Raw genomic sequence first — 15,981 nt, 5'->3', positions numbered from 1 at the left:
GCAAATGATAGGATAAACTGTGTAACATTTTAATGCTACAAAACACAGGTGTGGTTGGAAGTAAACTTCTAAGGTTTTGGAAAACTGTTGGAGGTGACAAATGCTGCAAAGGTTAAAAATAAACAGGCAAAGCAGGGGCTTTTAGTTTCCTAAAGGTTTCTACCTTTGGAAAAACTGTGCCTGTTGCTATTTTATTCCATCAGGTATCTCGAGTTAAAAGTACTTTCACGCAGCATTAACAAGTAGTTCTTTGAACAAGGGGAGCAGTGCAACTTTTGTGGCCTGTGTATTTCTGTGTTGGGATTGATTGACTAGGTAAAACTCTAATTAAAGCTTATCTTGAAACAAGTAATTTATTTGAAGTCCCTTTTATCTGCAGAGAGTAACTGCATGATGAGTTCTATCTTCTTTCACTAGGAGACTTTTATAGAGAGTAAGTTTATCACAAATAAAACACACTGCCCTGTTTAAACCCAGTAAACTTATTTGCCTTGCTTTTTCAAGTGCCACCACATACAACTAGAACTTAATTAGCAGGATTTACACACAAGCTGTGGAGCCCTGCTGTTGCTCTCTGCCCAGTGCAGTGGGTGATGCTGCCAGCCAGCCACCAGTGGCCAAATGAGCTGTCTGGCAGCAGCCCAAGAGGCTGAAGCAGAGAAGAGAGCTGCTGTGGGTCCCTCCATATTGGGGAGAAGCTCTGTGCAGAAGGGCTGTGCCTGCTCTGCTGACACAGGCTGGGGGATTTAGTAGTCCCTGGTGGTTTATGCCTCACTTGTGTCACTTAAAATAATTGTTTTGCTTTTTCTCATGTAATCCAGGTATGCAGGAACTGCACGGGCTGCTTCAATCGGCAGATCCAGTGTGTCTCCCTCAACTGCCCAGTACTTTTCAAGCTCTCCAGAGTGAGCAGAGAACTGTCAAAGGCACCCTATCTCCGCCAGCTGCTTGACCAGTTTTAAATGATCTGTGTTACAGGATTCCAGGTGCTATTTTCTTTTTCTTCAGTGTTTACCACACTAAGACTATTGTGCATGGTGCTTTTTCAATTCTCACCTAGTCCAGGATTTCCATTTTAACTGTTGGGTTTATTATCTGAAGAATAATGAACACTTACCATAACTAAATTAAAAAATGAAACCAACCCAACCCATTTGTTGAACTATGACTAGCTCACTTTTTAAGATGTAAAAATTTCTTCTTCCTTTCATGTTTCTAACATACTGTTTTATAATGCTGATGTTGAAATAGCTCTGTGTAACATCTTGTAAATCCATTTCAAAGTAGAAGTCAAGTTTACTTCCTGGAGGAAGGAGCACTGAAAACCTCTTGAAATGATAAAACCATTCGTGTGTGTTCTTGAACTGTCAGTATCAAGACGTGTTACTTATATATTATCCATTCACTTTATAATTTTGTCTGCGAAATATTTTGTAAATACACTTTTTTACTTTTCAAACAACTGAGTAAAATAATGTGCAATGACTTTTATACAGATAATTTTAAAGTTGGTTGGTATATCTCCTCCTAAGTTTTGCTTGATTCCAAGTAGATTGTTATTTTGATCAGACTGTGCAAGCAGTAGTACCATGTGTAGCATTTTGAAACATTATTTTCTAAAAATTGCTGTCTTGCTTTAGCTATTAATGGGGCATTGTGAGGAACTGTGCAAAGACATTTTTGTTACAAACCTGTGGGACTGTTGCAATACTTTAAATATAAAATTTTATTCCATTTTTGCTTGTTTTGTATAGACATTTCTATTGCTTCTAAATATGCTTAAAATATTTTCTTTCCTTACGTACTGTACAGTTAAATCTTATTTGCCACCATCTTGACAAAATGTGTATTTAGAATATTTGTATAACTGTATAAAATGGAAAAGGAATTATGTGGTCAGTGCATTGTTTTCTAAACTGGAAATCATTTTGTTTTAGAAGTTAATAATGGAAATCATATTAAAGTTGAATAAAATGATATGGTAAAAAAAATTGTATGGGAATTTTTTAAATATTTACCATCAATTTGTTTCCCTTCTCTGGCACATATAATAATGTAAAAACAAAACTGCTGAAATCAAAGTTAAGAATCCAGCTTAAACTTTGGGATCTAAAACATCAGTAGCAGTTCTCGGAGGCCTTCTCCAAACCAGAAGAGAAACATTTCCAGTTTTCCATTAGTCAAAAAAAAGGACAGAATTTTAAATTTTGAAGTCCAGAGGAGGTTTGAAAAATAGAACAAAACTTTATTTACATCAAGGAACCTGAGTGCCTTCTCCAGATAAGAATTCATTACAGTCAAGACACAAGTCAGTCTATTAAATGTCACATTACACAGTACAATGTAAAACCCACATCAAGCAGAATAGAAACTATGACATATATAATAGAACATCCACAGATTGCAATGCACTTGTATGCAAAATAACTTTAAAAAATAACAAAACATCAAGGCATAAAACTTTGCCTGGTCTTGCATTCAAGCATTGGTCATGTACAGAATAAAAGTGCAAATGCCGGGAGTGAGTGCTTGCAGTACAGTCCAGCACTTGGCAGTGCCTTGGGATAAATAAAGTATTAAATGACACTTAGCTGCAAGAGGTTACCTTTCACACTGGAGCAGAGCACTCATCTTCAAACTCTTCCTGGGTTTGTGGACAAAAATAGGATTCGTATCAAATTCAGGTATCATGGATTCAAGTTCTTGTCCTGAACAGAGGGATGGCTTTTCCAGCATAAGCAGGGCAATAGTAATGTAATACAGTTAGTTCAAGTAATTGCAACCCCTAACATATGAGTACTTGAGCTTTCTGGAGGACCTGTAACTTAAAATAGATCTGCACTGTAAATAGATCTCCACTTCAGCTGTATACACCAGGAAGCAATTTGCTTTGAAAGGAAATTTAAACATGTGAAAACCAATGTTCATTGTCTGAAAACAAGCCGTGAGGAACACCAAAATCCAAGAGTAGGGAGCTAAGCCTTGACCACCAAGGGTGCCTAGAATTGGTATGAGCTGGACTCATCCTTGGCAATGTCCCAGATCTTGTTTTAAACTTAAATTGCTTCAAGCATTTCATTTTCAGTCAAGGGCAGCCCTTGCTATTAAAAGCAGGCTGGTTAGGGAATAAGGAGAACGCTTTCTGTGTTCACATTTAAGACCAGAACTAAGACACTGAAGGCTCCGAGTCTTCACTAAGATGATTCCAAATTTAGGCAGGTTACACACATCACTGGAAAGTGATTCTACATAGAAAATTCTTCAGCTTCCACTGTCTTACAGCCACTGCTTTTTGGATCCTTTATCTGTGGGAAAAAGCTGCTCCTTACCTTGGCATTCCAGCAAGTTGCTCCATTCCTACTACATAGACTTCCTGCTTTTTAAGGAGGAAATGGGGATGAATTGAAGTCACTCACACAGGAGATAATACAGGCAGTAAAAAAAACCCAACTTTGTTTTGTGCAGTATTTTTACATTTGCTGGGGAGACATTGGTCAGAAACACAAATGTGTGTGTATACGCAGTAGATAAGCTTCTAAGAGATTACAGCATATTTCCCAATGCAGCTTTGATTTCATTTTCTGGGGTTTTTTAGTGCTTGATTATGCAAACGATACAAAGTAAACTATCCATGTAAACTATCCCTGAGAACAGTCTGACGTATAGGACAGTCTGATCTGGAATTACATCAAAAATTAGCATATGAACTGGGGGAGTTTAGAATCTTCCTAGTTGCCCAATATATTTTTTTAAATAATTTTCTTCTGACAGCATGTTCTCGGGTATGGGGAAACTTTTTCACAGTGATGTCAATGCAGGTGAAGCTGGGGGATCGCAGCTCCAAGCGGGGAGCTGCTACAGAACAGTGTCCATATCTTTCACTGTGTGTCCTGTACCTTTTCCCTCCTCCTCCACCAGTGGGATCTGTCCTCACCATCAGCTGACACCCCCTCTTTCCACACACAGTGGGGAGTAGCAAGCAGGAGGAAAGATGGGAAGAGGAAAAACGGTGAAATGGCTGCAGCTGCCCTCATTCCATCCACTCTCTGTGCCTACTGCACTGTTTGCTTCCATGTCAAACCAGCTAAGCACACAGGGCCACACAGACTCACTCCTGCCACCTGTGCCTATGCCAGGACTGTGCCTGGCATTTACCATTCCTGTGAGCAAACAGAAACCTTGTCCCACAAGTGAAACAAGGCTTCATTTTAAAGTGCAGGTTGATGCATTGTACTGGGAAAAGATGCCACAGAAGGAATCTGTCGAAAACACAGTGGCATTTAAGTGCCAGCAGCAGAGGGAGAGGGAGGCCCTGCAACATGGCAAGATATTAACAAAAAAACCTCCACTACAAGTTTGTTCTGGCTTACTAACTTCTCAGAAGAAATGAAAAAGCCATGCAAGCCTAGGTTGCACACTTGGAGGACAAGAGAGAAAACAAAAGCAGACCTGGAAATCCAGGGAACATCTAAGATTCTGTGTTACACCTAGAGCCCTTTTGTTACTAAATGAAACCTTATAGCAAGAAAAATACTAGCAAAAGTGCAAAGTTAAAAACCCCAAACAAGAGTACATTCTGATCACACAGACTAAAAGCATACTTAACTGATTTGGAGTTCCAAGCTGACAAAAGGCAAGATTACTGTTCAGAGACAGATTTTGTCATTTGCTGCTACTTTTTCTCTTACTGGGAGTGCTCCCTGGCATGGCTGTGCCTGCCCAGGGCTTCTTGCTTAGCAGCAATGAACCAACACATACAAACCACAGCTTCTCTCCTAGGGAGAGTCCATCTCCATGTCATCCCCCAAAGAAATAACACTCAAATGTCATCAATCCAGCTGGCAAGTAGTCATACTGGAAAGGATTGTCTCATTGATAATTCTCTCTCCTTCTCAAATCTTCATTGTAACACACTATCCTGTTAAAGTCTTGGCACAGGAAGCCAGAGAAGTTGCTATAACCTTAAACAACTGGCTTAAAACTACCATATATTAAGTAATCTCTTTTACCTGAAGGGACCCAGCAAGAAAGATGGAGTGGGACTTTTTATAAGAGCTTGTAGTGATAGAACAAGGAGGAATGGCTTCAAACTGAAAGAGAGTAGGTTTAGATTAGATATCAGGAAAAAAAATCTTTCAGGTTAGGGTGGTGAGGCACTGAAACAGGTTGCCCTGAGAAGTTGTGGGTGCCTCATCCCGGGAAGCTTTAAAGGTTGGTCTGAATAGAATTCTGAGCAACCTGATCCAGTGGAAGGTGTCCCTGCCATGGCATCAGGTTGGAACTGGATGATCTTTAGAGGTCCCTTGCAACCCAAACTATTCAGAGATTACAACAATTTTATCATCTTCTACGTACATTTGTTGATTTCAGTGGTAGTACCATAATTAAAATCACAAATACTTTAGATTATTAAGATTTGTTGCCACTGTTTAGTAGGTTGGAGTTATACATTTAAGCAGATTAAAAATGACCCATTTTCTTCCTTTTCTTATAAGCTGCTTTTAAATGACCCAAAAGCATGGTTTCACTCCTAAGAAATAATTTCCAGTTTTTTCTTATCTTTGCCTTAGAACCAAAAATTTCTATAGTCTGCCAAAAGGTTATTCAATTTACAGCTGCTGGGCGTCACCAGAAATTTTAACTGATCTGATCCCACATAACTTTCAAACACAGTAGAAATGTTCCTCCTTCACCAGGTAAGAAAGTTCAGCATTATCGATAACAGATCTCTCTCCTCTCTCATGAAACCATTTTGGAGAAAGCACCTCAGACCTGCACCTTTCACCCACCTCAAAAAACTGAGTAATCTGAGCAGTCCCTTTCTTTCCCTGTTATTACAGCACCTCCTCCTTGGATGCATGTCTTGCATTCAGAAAATATCTTAGTTTTAACAGTTTTAGCATAGCCAAACATTTCGCATATTGCCCCATTCACATCACTGAGGACCTCCCCACTCCAAGACACATTCCTGCAAGCTGAAAATGAAAGGAGAAAGGGCTGGGCAAATGAACATACTGAGCTCTGCACCACTATGAAAGGATTTTTGAACCACTTGACAACAGCAACGATTCAATTGCATTTCCATTAAAAAAAAAAAAAAAAAAAAAAAAAAGTCAGCTTTGACTCTATTCACTCTTCTCCCAGTCAACATTCCCATTTTGTCTCCCAGGGGAGCCACCAGTAACTGCTGGAGGATCACCCAGTACATTGTCCAGATGGGGCTGGAGAGAGACTTCAGCTGGAGAGTCCCGTGGTATCCGAAGAGAGGTGTCCGTCACAGAGTTTTTCAGCTTGTCATTCATTTCTATCACCTCAAAGTCTGCATCATTCCACTCTCTCACATCCTCCTCCTCCTCCTCATCCTCAGTAAGCCTCGAGTTTGTCAACAAAGCTGTCCGGGTCTCGCTGTCACTCACTTCTTTCAAGTCATTCTCCTGGGGAACGTTGGCCAGTTTGTACATCATGGGGAAGAGCAGGACTGTCATTATGGAAGTGACAAGGGCAGCGTAGGTAAGGACAGGGATGTGGTGGAACCTGCCCTGGAGATAGCCCACCGCGGCAGGAATGCACATCTCTCCCAGCGCCCCGCCCACCACGAACAGAGAAGCCGATTTCCCTTCAATAACCGTGTACTGCTCTATCCAGGAAATGCCGCTGGGGAAGACGGTGGCCATGGACGCTCCGTACACGGCAGTGCCTGCCCACAGCAAGGCTCGGTAATGTGCAAAGAAGGCCAGGGCTGACGAGGAGGCAGCAGAGCACACGAGACTTATTACGATCATGGTGGCAGGGGACAGGAAGGCAGCACCGAAGATTGCCGCTCCTCTGCATATGGCAAACGCGCCCCAAAAGACAGAATTCAAAGCAGCTGCTTCACTTTCCGTCATCTCAGCGAAGATCATTGCATAAGTAAATACGTAAGAGCCGTAAGTGACCTCTGCTCCCACATAGAACAAGAAGAATACAAACAGGAGACCAACTAGAGACCAGTGGTATTTGGCAAGCCTGCCCTTCTGCACAGAACCCTTTGCTTTGTCTCTAGCTGAGGTGCTCTTTGAATACAAAGCAAAAAGGAAGATGGAAACTAAGAGAATATAGGTCCCTATGATAATGTAGGACCACAGAAAATCTCCGTCATGATGGTCTTCCGGTGCTGGTGCAGTTGATGTAGCTGATGCTGTTGGCACAGACTTCAGGACAGACTGTTTTGTCTTTTCAGCCCCTGCAAGTTCTTCAGATTCAGAACCCCCCAAGGCCATTTTAGCCAGGATTGGAGCCAGAAATGCACCAGCAGCAAAACTGAAGTGCAAAGCCTGCATATGTGGCCCAGACTCTGATCCCCAGGTATTCAGTGTCAGTACATTGGCACCTGCAGATCAGAGAGAGAAAGGTTCATTTTAGTCTGACACCAGACATTGTTTAAAAGAAATGAACAACAAAACCAAACAAACCATAACCTGTATTACTAATTCAATGTACAGTAATGCCAGGTTTAGCAAATACAATGTGCAAAACAGCAGTTAACTGAAATTCTGCCTTAAATCCATGTGATTACTTGAGCTTTAGGAGGATATTCACAGCAGGCAAAACCAAGAGTCACACAGCGGCTTAATCCAGCAGCAATAGACAGACATAACTGTGCCAGGGAAGGTTTAGATGGGGTATTGGGAAATTTTTTTTTTCACGGAAATGGGTTGTCAAGCATTAGAACAGGTTGCCCAAAGAAGTGGTTAAGTCACTATCTCTGGAGGTATTTAAAAGACATGTGGCTGTGATATTAGGGACATGGTTTAGAGCAGTGTTGGGTTGGACTCAGCATTAAGGGCATTTTCCAACCTAGGGACCTAGTGATTCTATGGTTCCAATTACCCTACTTGACAATTTGCAGTATTTTTCATCCTTTTTGAAATGGGAAAATTAACTGCTTCTCATTTCTCAAAGTATCAAAAGCAACAACACCCAATGCTAAGAATCAGAAGCCTCCTTAAAAAACACCCCAGGAAAAATAACAATTCACTTGCTTCTGATGGGCTGGGCCAACCCCACTATGTTCAAATGATGTTCCAGAAACATCAATACCACTGGAAACACAAAACTACAACACTGTTAGATCAACAATAATGGTAGGAAATGAGATCTCAGAGGTGTTTTGAAGTAGTCCCTCAGAAGAATGCAGGAAAACAAAACCACAATCAAATTCCTGTGCTGCTGTAAAGCAGCCCATGTCACTCAGCACTCTACCAAATCAATTCACCTTTGCTTTACTGCTTTGCTGTGAGTTTCTTCTGCTGCTCCTGCTCAGCATGGGAAGTCTCCCTGGCTCTGTAATCCAAGCAGTACACCCACTGAAGGTATTTTTACCATTGGCTGACAAGATTCTCCCATACAACGAATTTTTAAACCAAGTGCCATGTATAACAATCTCACCAGAGGCAGCAAATACAGCTCTGCACTTGGTTTATTTAACACGACCTATGCCATGCAAAACCATCTCTTCACTACTGGATCCTGTGCCATGCTCTTTTTACATCTTAGCAGAGCTCCCTCAAACCCCACAGAATTAAGGCAGGCAGGTCACGTGTGCAGCCATCATTCCTCTGTGTTGCCAAGCCACCATAGCCAGGCCCTGGCTGGGATGCTTCCAGAGCTGTTTGGATGGCTAAGATAACACACGAGTCAGCTCTTTGTCAGACATAACCCTGTCCTGAAGGTGATCAGCCAGCTCCAGTAGTACCTTGCTGGTTAGTAAGCATCCCCAGGCTCCTGCAGTGGGGCAGCAGAGTCAGCACACGCTGCTGGGGCTTTGCTGGAGAGGTGCCAGGAGTGGCTGCCTGGTATTGACTCACCACCACGTGCTACAGCAGTGTCAGAACACTCTGCTAACTGGTGTACTTGTGGGCCTTTCCTTATCTCCACGTGCAAGTATGCCAGCATTTCCCAGGCATCTCTAAGCGTGCCCAAACCCTTTGCTCTGGCCTTGCCTCCTGCTGCAAACTGCCTGCTAAAGCCAGCCCTCCCTGATCCACCCTGTCTAAGCTGTGCCCTGGGGACTCATTTCTGTGGGAGTTCATTTTGCATACCTCCAGTATAACTGACCTTTCTGACCACGCCTAAACTTGCTCTGCAACTTCACCAACACATCTCAGGATCACAGAATCTTTATGTTGGAAAAGATCCCCGAGATCATTTTCCTCCAATAATAAGCCTCTGCTGAGAAGCTGGGTTTGAACAGTTTTCCAGCAAAAGTGCTGGGTTTGGGGTTTTTTTGCCCAGGCCATTTGCAATATGCACATGCCACAGACTTAGAATATGGGGAACAGAACAAATTTGTATTCCCAGCCACCTAAGCATGGCTGGCCAAAGGTGGAAAATAACCCTTAATTCAGGGATATGGGCACCATGGTGCTGTGAACCCCCAGCTGCTGCTGAGCCAGCTGTAGGTGGGCAACTCTGCCAAGAATCTCAAACACCAAGGCTTTCCTCAGGACCAGCTAAGGCCCAGCTAATGCTTAAGAACCATATCCTGACCAGCTTCCAGTAAACGAGTAATTTAAAGAAAACATTGTTTAAAGAGGACAAGGCACTTCCTTATGCCTGTAATGGCCCACTGAAATGAAAATAGTTCTTCTCCAGGAAGCAAGAGATATACCCCTTTCCACAACCCCTAAAGGAAGGCCTGTCTCGCCTCAGGACCAGATTAATCCAAGAATCACAGCCAGGTAAAACACTCCCCTCTTTTAATTCAAGGTATATCACGAGAAAAACCAGCAACTGTTTTGGTATGCTTGAAGTTTCCAATTATTTTGGTGAAAGAACTGTCAGACCACAGGGTCCCTTACCTGTGTCCAGAATTCCCATGGAACCTCCAATAACTGACATCAAGATTGTTAACAGCAGGGATTCCTTACACCAGGGTATCACAAAAAGACCAGCCGTTGTCCCAAGCATGGATAAGGCTGGAAAGGTTAAAAAAACAAAACAAGAACTCACATACTACAGTTTCCATTTAAATAACACAGAAGACCAAGAAATACAAATAAATTCATGATTATTAAGGTTACAGATAATCCTAATGAGTGATGCAACGTAAATACCTCAATTCATGGTTATCAGTAGCAGCCAGAAAGTTCAACAAATCCTTTTTCAGTTGGAAAAAAGGAATTTCATCAGGATATAAACCCTGCATGACAAACTTCTTTGGCTAAAGCAAAGAGAGCAGCAGCTCCTGCTAGGACACTAAGAAGTCTTCTGACTTAGAAACGTGACTTCACTGTGAAACCAGCAAAACACAGGTTTGAACACTGTCAAGCCTGTCCTCTGAGAACTGCACAACATTTAATTTGGCTCCATTTTTAAAAGAATAACTAAGCACTTAAAAATCCTATAAAGTAATTGTGCCTTGTCCACCAATTGACCTCCATATAAAGATGCTGACTTTTATTTATATCCTGTTCCCACATGAGGATGTATTCCAAGGGATTTCTGGAGTTTTAGACAGAACTAAAAAAATTCTCATATATAAATCTAGCAGCAATTCATTAACTGTATTCGTTTCGCCATTATTGGCTACATTTACAACATGCCATTTCAAAAATATTTTTAGCAGATGGAAATTGCTTTCATTGCCATTTGGGAGGAAGTTCAGCAGTTCAATTCTGTGGTTATAATTACCTCCATAATAAAACCATTTGCAATTAATACCTTGAACAGACAGCATTAGGTTCTTAGAAATCTTGTACCAGTTCAGCTGTCTCTATTAGAATTTTTCAAATCAATACATGATCATAGATGCAGCAGATACTTAAAATATCAATGGGGGCTGAAGTAATTAAGAATTTAGGTGGATTAAAAAAAAAAAAAATCCAACAACTATGTCCAGAACCCTGAAGTCCTAGCAAGATACTTAGAATACACGCCTCAAAACATTTTTGAAGGTGTGCATGCTGAGCTGCCTGAAGAAAACACTAGAGATGGAGAATATTAAGTACAGCTCCTCAGGTGCCCTACTCAGACCTGAAAAATAACTTCTCAGTAAGGGCTCAGTTTTCCACTTCAGCTCCATGCCTGATGATTAGCACTTAAAAATTTCCTTGACAAAAACAGATGATGCTTCCAATTTTTCCTCTGTATAGAGTTTCAGCAGTTGAAAGATGGGAGGTAAAACTACCCAAGCCAAAATCTTTTACAGGCAGCCCTCAGATGATAAAAATGAGAACAAGTTAAGTAGTTCAAATTGTGGTCTTGTCATAAGCACTACCAAACTGGAAAAGATAAGGAGATCCATCCCCAGCATTGTTGACAGACAGTTATCCTCAGGAAAAGAGGGAAATACTAAACTATTTCAAGTTAACATGCATTTCTACAGGTGTGTGTACTGGTTCCAATATAGAAGGCAAAGCCTGACTTTGTCAGGTGCACAAGGAGGAGGGTGAAGGAAACCCACTTCACAACTGCAATCACTAGCAGTGGAAAAAGGGATCTTATCTGAACTGACCATATGATTACAGCACGGTCCTTAAGGGAGGCACAGTTCCCTGAACTAAGGAGAAGAACAAGCCCTGGTATATACATTTTAATCCCTAACTTAAGAGCACAAAGGCACTTGAAAGTAAAAAAGACAGGGCTTCCACTACTTTAGGTGTGTTCTGAGAATCTCTGCGGGAATGAGGCACTAACACAACCCTAAAAGGAGCCACTCCTTTCTGGATGTTTAGTGTGGCTCCTGACACCTGATGGCTCAGCAGCCTCGCTCTGCCTGGACAAAGCCGGTCCTGTGCTCCTACAGGAGCAAGTTTCCACAGGTCCAGAAAACTGTTAAAATCATCAACTGTGGTTCCCACCGTCTAAATGCTTCCACCATTACAGGCAGTAATTAATGTTTCCCACTTGAAATAAGTTAAAATTTGGCTATGGTCCTCCAGTCAAAAGCCACAGACTTTCGTCCAGTACACGATCGTGACTGAGGAGTGTTAAGTAAGGGAAGGGGAAGTTCCCCCATGAAATGCGCCTCAGCGTGACTGCTGGAGGTTTCTGCTGCACACACAACACAGCTTCCTGTTCCACGCGTCGTAGCGTCGCTACAGAAGCCTGTTAGGCTCCGAGAGCACCGACACTGTGCATATTAATTGATGCAAACTAAAAAAAGCCCAGTGGTACTTTTCAGCGCACACCAGAGGCCGCATTGGGTCAATCCGTGGAGACTGTGTCCGTTCAATGCCGGTTCGGGGCGGATGTGCCCGGCGGGCCCGGGCTCTTGGCAGCGCAGTTGCCGAGCAGCGGCCCCGGCACACGCGGGCTCAGGCAGGGCGGGGCACGGCCACGGCCAGCAGCAGCACAACAGAGCGATCGGGGGGAACAGCACCACACCCCACGGACCCTCCCGCTCCCGGCACCGCGCCGTGAAGGCGACACATCTTCCTCCGGGGCTGCGCTCGCTGTGAGAAGCAGAAGTTGCCCCGGACAGCGCCCGGCGGAGCAGCACTCACCCAGCAGCAGAGCGGCGTTCATGCAGTCGAAGAGCACCCCGCCGACCACCGACCCGCCCAGAAAGCCCAGGGACCGGCCCACGAAGATGTAGTACATGTCGCTGACGTTCTTGCCGACATTGGCGGCCAGGTTGGGGAAGGTGGGACCCAGCACCGCGATGCTCATCCCCTGCAGGGCAGAGTGCGGGGTCACCTCGCCCGTCCCGGGGAAGGGTCCGCACTGCTCCCCGCAGCGCCGGGGCCGCCCTCGCTCACTCTTTCACTCACCAGCCCCAGGAAGGAGGCGCAGAGCGCCCCGGTGATGCACCAGCGCAGCGCGGCCCCCTCCGCGCATCGCCCGCAGCACCTTCGGCCGCCGGCCGCCTCCGTCTCCGTGTCGGCATCGTCCGGCTCGATGAAGCGGACGCGCAGCTCCCGGTCGGCCTCGGACATGGCTCCCGCCGCCGGCTCCGAGGGCCGCTCCGGGCCCGGGGAGCGCGGCCCCGCCGGCCCCGCCCCGCGCACGGCGCCGGGAGGAGCGGGAGGAGGAGCGGGAGCAGCCGAGGGATCGCTATCGGGCTCGGGCTCGGGCTCGGGCCCGGGGGGCGACACCGCCGCATCCTCCGCCGCCGGGGACTCCTCCTGGGAGCAGGGCTCGGCGCTGGGGAGCGACATTCCCGGGGCAGCTGGCACTCCACACACCGCTGCAGGCTTGTGCCACAGTGCCCGAGGAATTGCCCTTATATACCTGCATTTATTAGTTTATTTCTTTTTAATCTCTATTATCACCCAAACTGCACTCGACCTTTCAAACAGCCCATCATAAAAGGTCTTTGTCTTCCACAGCGACCGTGTTATGTCACGCTGATAAAGCTGCTCAAGAGAGAAAGAACTGCTGGGTCTGCTAAGGGTAGGTATTAAACCATGCCTGGTATTAAAAGTTTTGAGAATTAAAACTACATAAATTCCTACCACGCACGTGGAGCAGCTCACAGACCTCAGTGTGTGCTCCCTGTCCGGCACTGAGGTGCTGCTCTCTGTAAGAAGGGCTCTCAGTTTCACCGCACTTGGTGAGTTTAAGTGTCACAACCAACTCAAAAGGTAATTCCGAACTGCACTGCTTTGTTTTGCGAGTTGTTCCTAGTAAGTAGGCACTGGGATATAATAGTGCATGGACAGCGAGCAACCCATTCCCCTTTCTCCTGGCACTGGCAAGCATGTTGCAAGAACTTCCCTGTTCAGGATAGCCTGTGCACACTGAGGCATTAAAAAAAAAAAAAAAAAAAATGTACCTGCTTGCTACAAGCAACACTGCCAGATAACATTAAACCTGATCGATCCCACTTTCCTACCTGTGCAAGAGAGCAGAGTTTGAACTGTGAGGTATCTGCAGAACACTGCCGAGCTTCTGTTCATACGGCCAGTGGTAGAGACAATTCCAGACAAAACAGTTTCAACTATAAAATAATAGTAGCCACACACAAGTCAAACCACATTTCTAGAGGTCAGTATTTTTGCCTTATTATAAAAAAACAAGTTGAAAAAGCTACAGCAGTATTTGCAATACCTTCCCCAGGCTTCTCCTCACTGTTATTTTACACACTTACAGAGAAGCTTTGTACATTGAGTGTGTTCAAATGGCAACAGCACTTATAAAGGTTTTGGGCATAATTACAAGCAGCCTAGAGAATAACCCCGGGTGAAAAGGGAATATTTCACCCATATAATGAGATACATTTATTAAAGAAAATAAATATTTGGCCCTACTACAAAGGAAAGGTGAATTAATTCCTGGGACTTAATGAAGCTGTCAGTGAGGAAGCACTTTACACTTCATACCACCAAGGTAAGTCAAAGGGAAATTGGCAGCAGGCCAGTAAATGATTAAAGGTCCCACTGAATTACACTGGCAGTTCATGAAGGAAAATCAGAATTCTTTCAAAACACCACTCAAGCTTATTTTACCAGTTTCCCTCTCTCCTTCAATTTTCCTTTTGCCTTTTGTGAATGCAATTGCTTCTGCAAGTTTGATATTAAGCCCCAGAATGGAAAATAGACAGGATAAATTTTTCAGAAACAAGCACCTCAGTAGCTTAGGTTTTTAGATCATTAGTCATAAAATGGTTTGTCAGTGCAATCAGAGTGAAATGGGTTGCACCATATATTAATTTAGGAGCAAATGTAATGAGGACATTTCAGTCGGACTACAGTGGCAATAAAAGCTGTAAAGACTTTTATATAAAAACTCTGCACATTAAATTCAATAACTATCAGAATACAACAAAATTACATTTCAAAATGACAAGCTTTACATAAGAATAAGACTAAAAATGATGCATGCAGTAACAAATGGGGCACTTAGGAACTACCATCTTTATTCTGAATAATTTGAGACTGATCACAGTTACTTTAGCACCACGAAGAACATTAAACATTCATTTCTTACCCCTTTTAACAAAGCAGAATTTGAAAGACTGGAGTTAAGGCTAGCAAAACATGTACCCTTTAATATCAAAAACAACATACAAAATATGATGTCTATAAAGATACTTAAACGTGTCAGTGGTGTCAATATTAGCAAACATTTTAGTATAAAATCACTCTAATCTTACCATATGCACTTCCAAAGCGTTACAGCTGTTGACACAAGATATATATATAGACTAGAAGGCACACTGCACATATGCCAAAGTTTACATGACTGGAAACTCACTGGCTGGCCTGAACTCTACTGGTGCTCTGCTCGTCAACAGGGAGGCACACAGAGAAAGGGATCACTTTTTCTTCATCCATCTCTCACATTTCAGAACCACTCCTCCTCTAGTGAGATGCAGAATGTTTGTGCATGCCCTGGTCAAAATACACTGTATTTATAGATACACACACACTCTTCAGAGCAGTCAGGGTCTGGTGTATTAAATGACAGCACCACATAGGACTGGAAATTTCACACTGCCATTTTAAGTGAAACCTCTTTCTACTCATTTTCTTCTGAAGATTTACCCTGAGAATATTCAATGAAAAGATGATTACTGTTCTTGTATCCTATAAACAGAATGTCTATGGAGTAGACATATGAACTGTTCTCAAGAGAGGGATATATCAGAGTGATTTAAGGGTCTTCTTGAATTAAGTTACTATTTTAATTTTAGAATCTACTCTCAACAAGACTAAGGCTGGCATGATCTGGGTCATCAAAATAGGATTTCAGCAGGTTTCCCATGAACAGGTTTTCATATCTAAAAATAAATTGTTACAAAATCTTATTTGCATTCATTCAGTTAAAATTGAATATTTAGTCCTTTTCTCCACTGCTACAATATTAAATATTTTTTAAATAAGTTTACTAAATAATTGCTATTTGTGTAGGATTTTTAATGTTTTAGTTTGTTTGGGGATTTTTTTTATAGAGTCATCTAACCTCACTTTTAAAACCTCATGGCATACAGAATCTAATATCTTTCTCAGTAAGTTTCTCAGTGGTTGGTCAGCCTCAGCACAAACAATTTGAGGTTGT

At 43.1% G+C, this 15,981-nt stretch overlaps 2 protein-coding genes across 2 annotated transcripts in view; one reads left to right on the top strand and one right to left on the bottom strand.

Annotated features, from left to right (window-relative positions):
- Window positions 1-1,325, top strand: part of REV3L (REV3 like, DNA directed polymerase zeta catalytic subunit) — a 112,345-nt gene extending 111,020 nt beyond the window's left edge. The window contains exon 32 of the mRNA XM_066315252.1: window positions 822-1,325. Coding sequence (XP_066171349.1) covers window positions 822-962 — 141 coding nt within the window. The 3' untranslated portion in view covers window positions 963-1,325. The remainder of the gene's footprint in view (window positions 1-821) is intronic.
- An 895-nt stretch (window positions 1,326-2,220) lies between these two features.
- MFSD4B (major facilitator superfamily domain containing 4B) lies at window positions 2,221-13,454 on the bottom strand. The gene is made up of 4 exons (XM_066315260.1): window positions 12,753-13,454; window positions 12,486-12,654; window positions 9,840-9,956; window positions 2,221-7,369 (listed from the first exon to the last, which is right to left on the bottom strand). The coding sequence occupies exons 1-4, from the start codon at window positions 13,137-13,139 to the stop codon at window positions 6,126-6,128; spliced, it is 1,917 nt and encodes a 638-aa protein (XP_066171357.1). The 5' UTR covers window positions 13,140-13,454; the 3' UTR covers window positions 2,221-6,125.
- Between the last annotated feature and the right edge of the window lie 2,527 nt (window positions 13,455-15,981).

Source organism: Sylvia atricapilla, chromosome 3, assembly GCF_009819655.1.
Source record: "Sylvia atricapilla isolate bSylAtr1 chromosome 3, bSylAtr1.pri, whole genome shotgun sequence".
NCBI lineage: Eukaryota > Metazoa > Chordata > Aves > Passeriformes > Sylviidae > Sylvia > Sylvia atricapilla.
The sequence above is the reverse complement of the archived record's forward strand: the minus strand, read 5'-3'. Positions and strand labels throughout refer to the sequence as shown.

Excerpts from the sequence above, each read along its gene's own strand:
- MFSD4B (XM_066315260.1), bottom strand. The coding sequence starts at position 13,139 with ATGTCGCTCCCCAGCGCCGAGCCCTGCTCCCAGGAGGAGTCCCCGGCG. Across the intron at positions 12,655-12,752 it reads GCGCCTCCTTCCTGGGGCTG|GGGATGAGCATCGCGGTGCT; the intron begins GTGAGTGAAAGA and ends TCTGCCCTGCAG. Across the intron at positions 9,957-12,485 it reads GAACGCCGCTCTGCTGCTGG|CCTTATCCATGCTTGGGACA; the intron begins GTGAGTGCTGCT and ends TAACCTTTCCAG.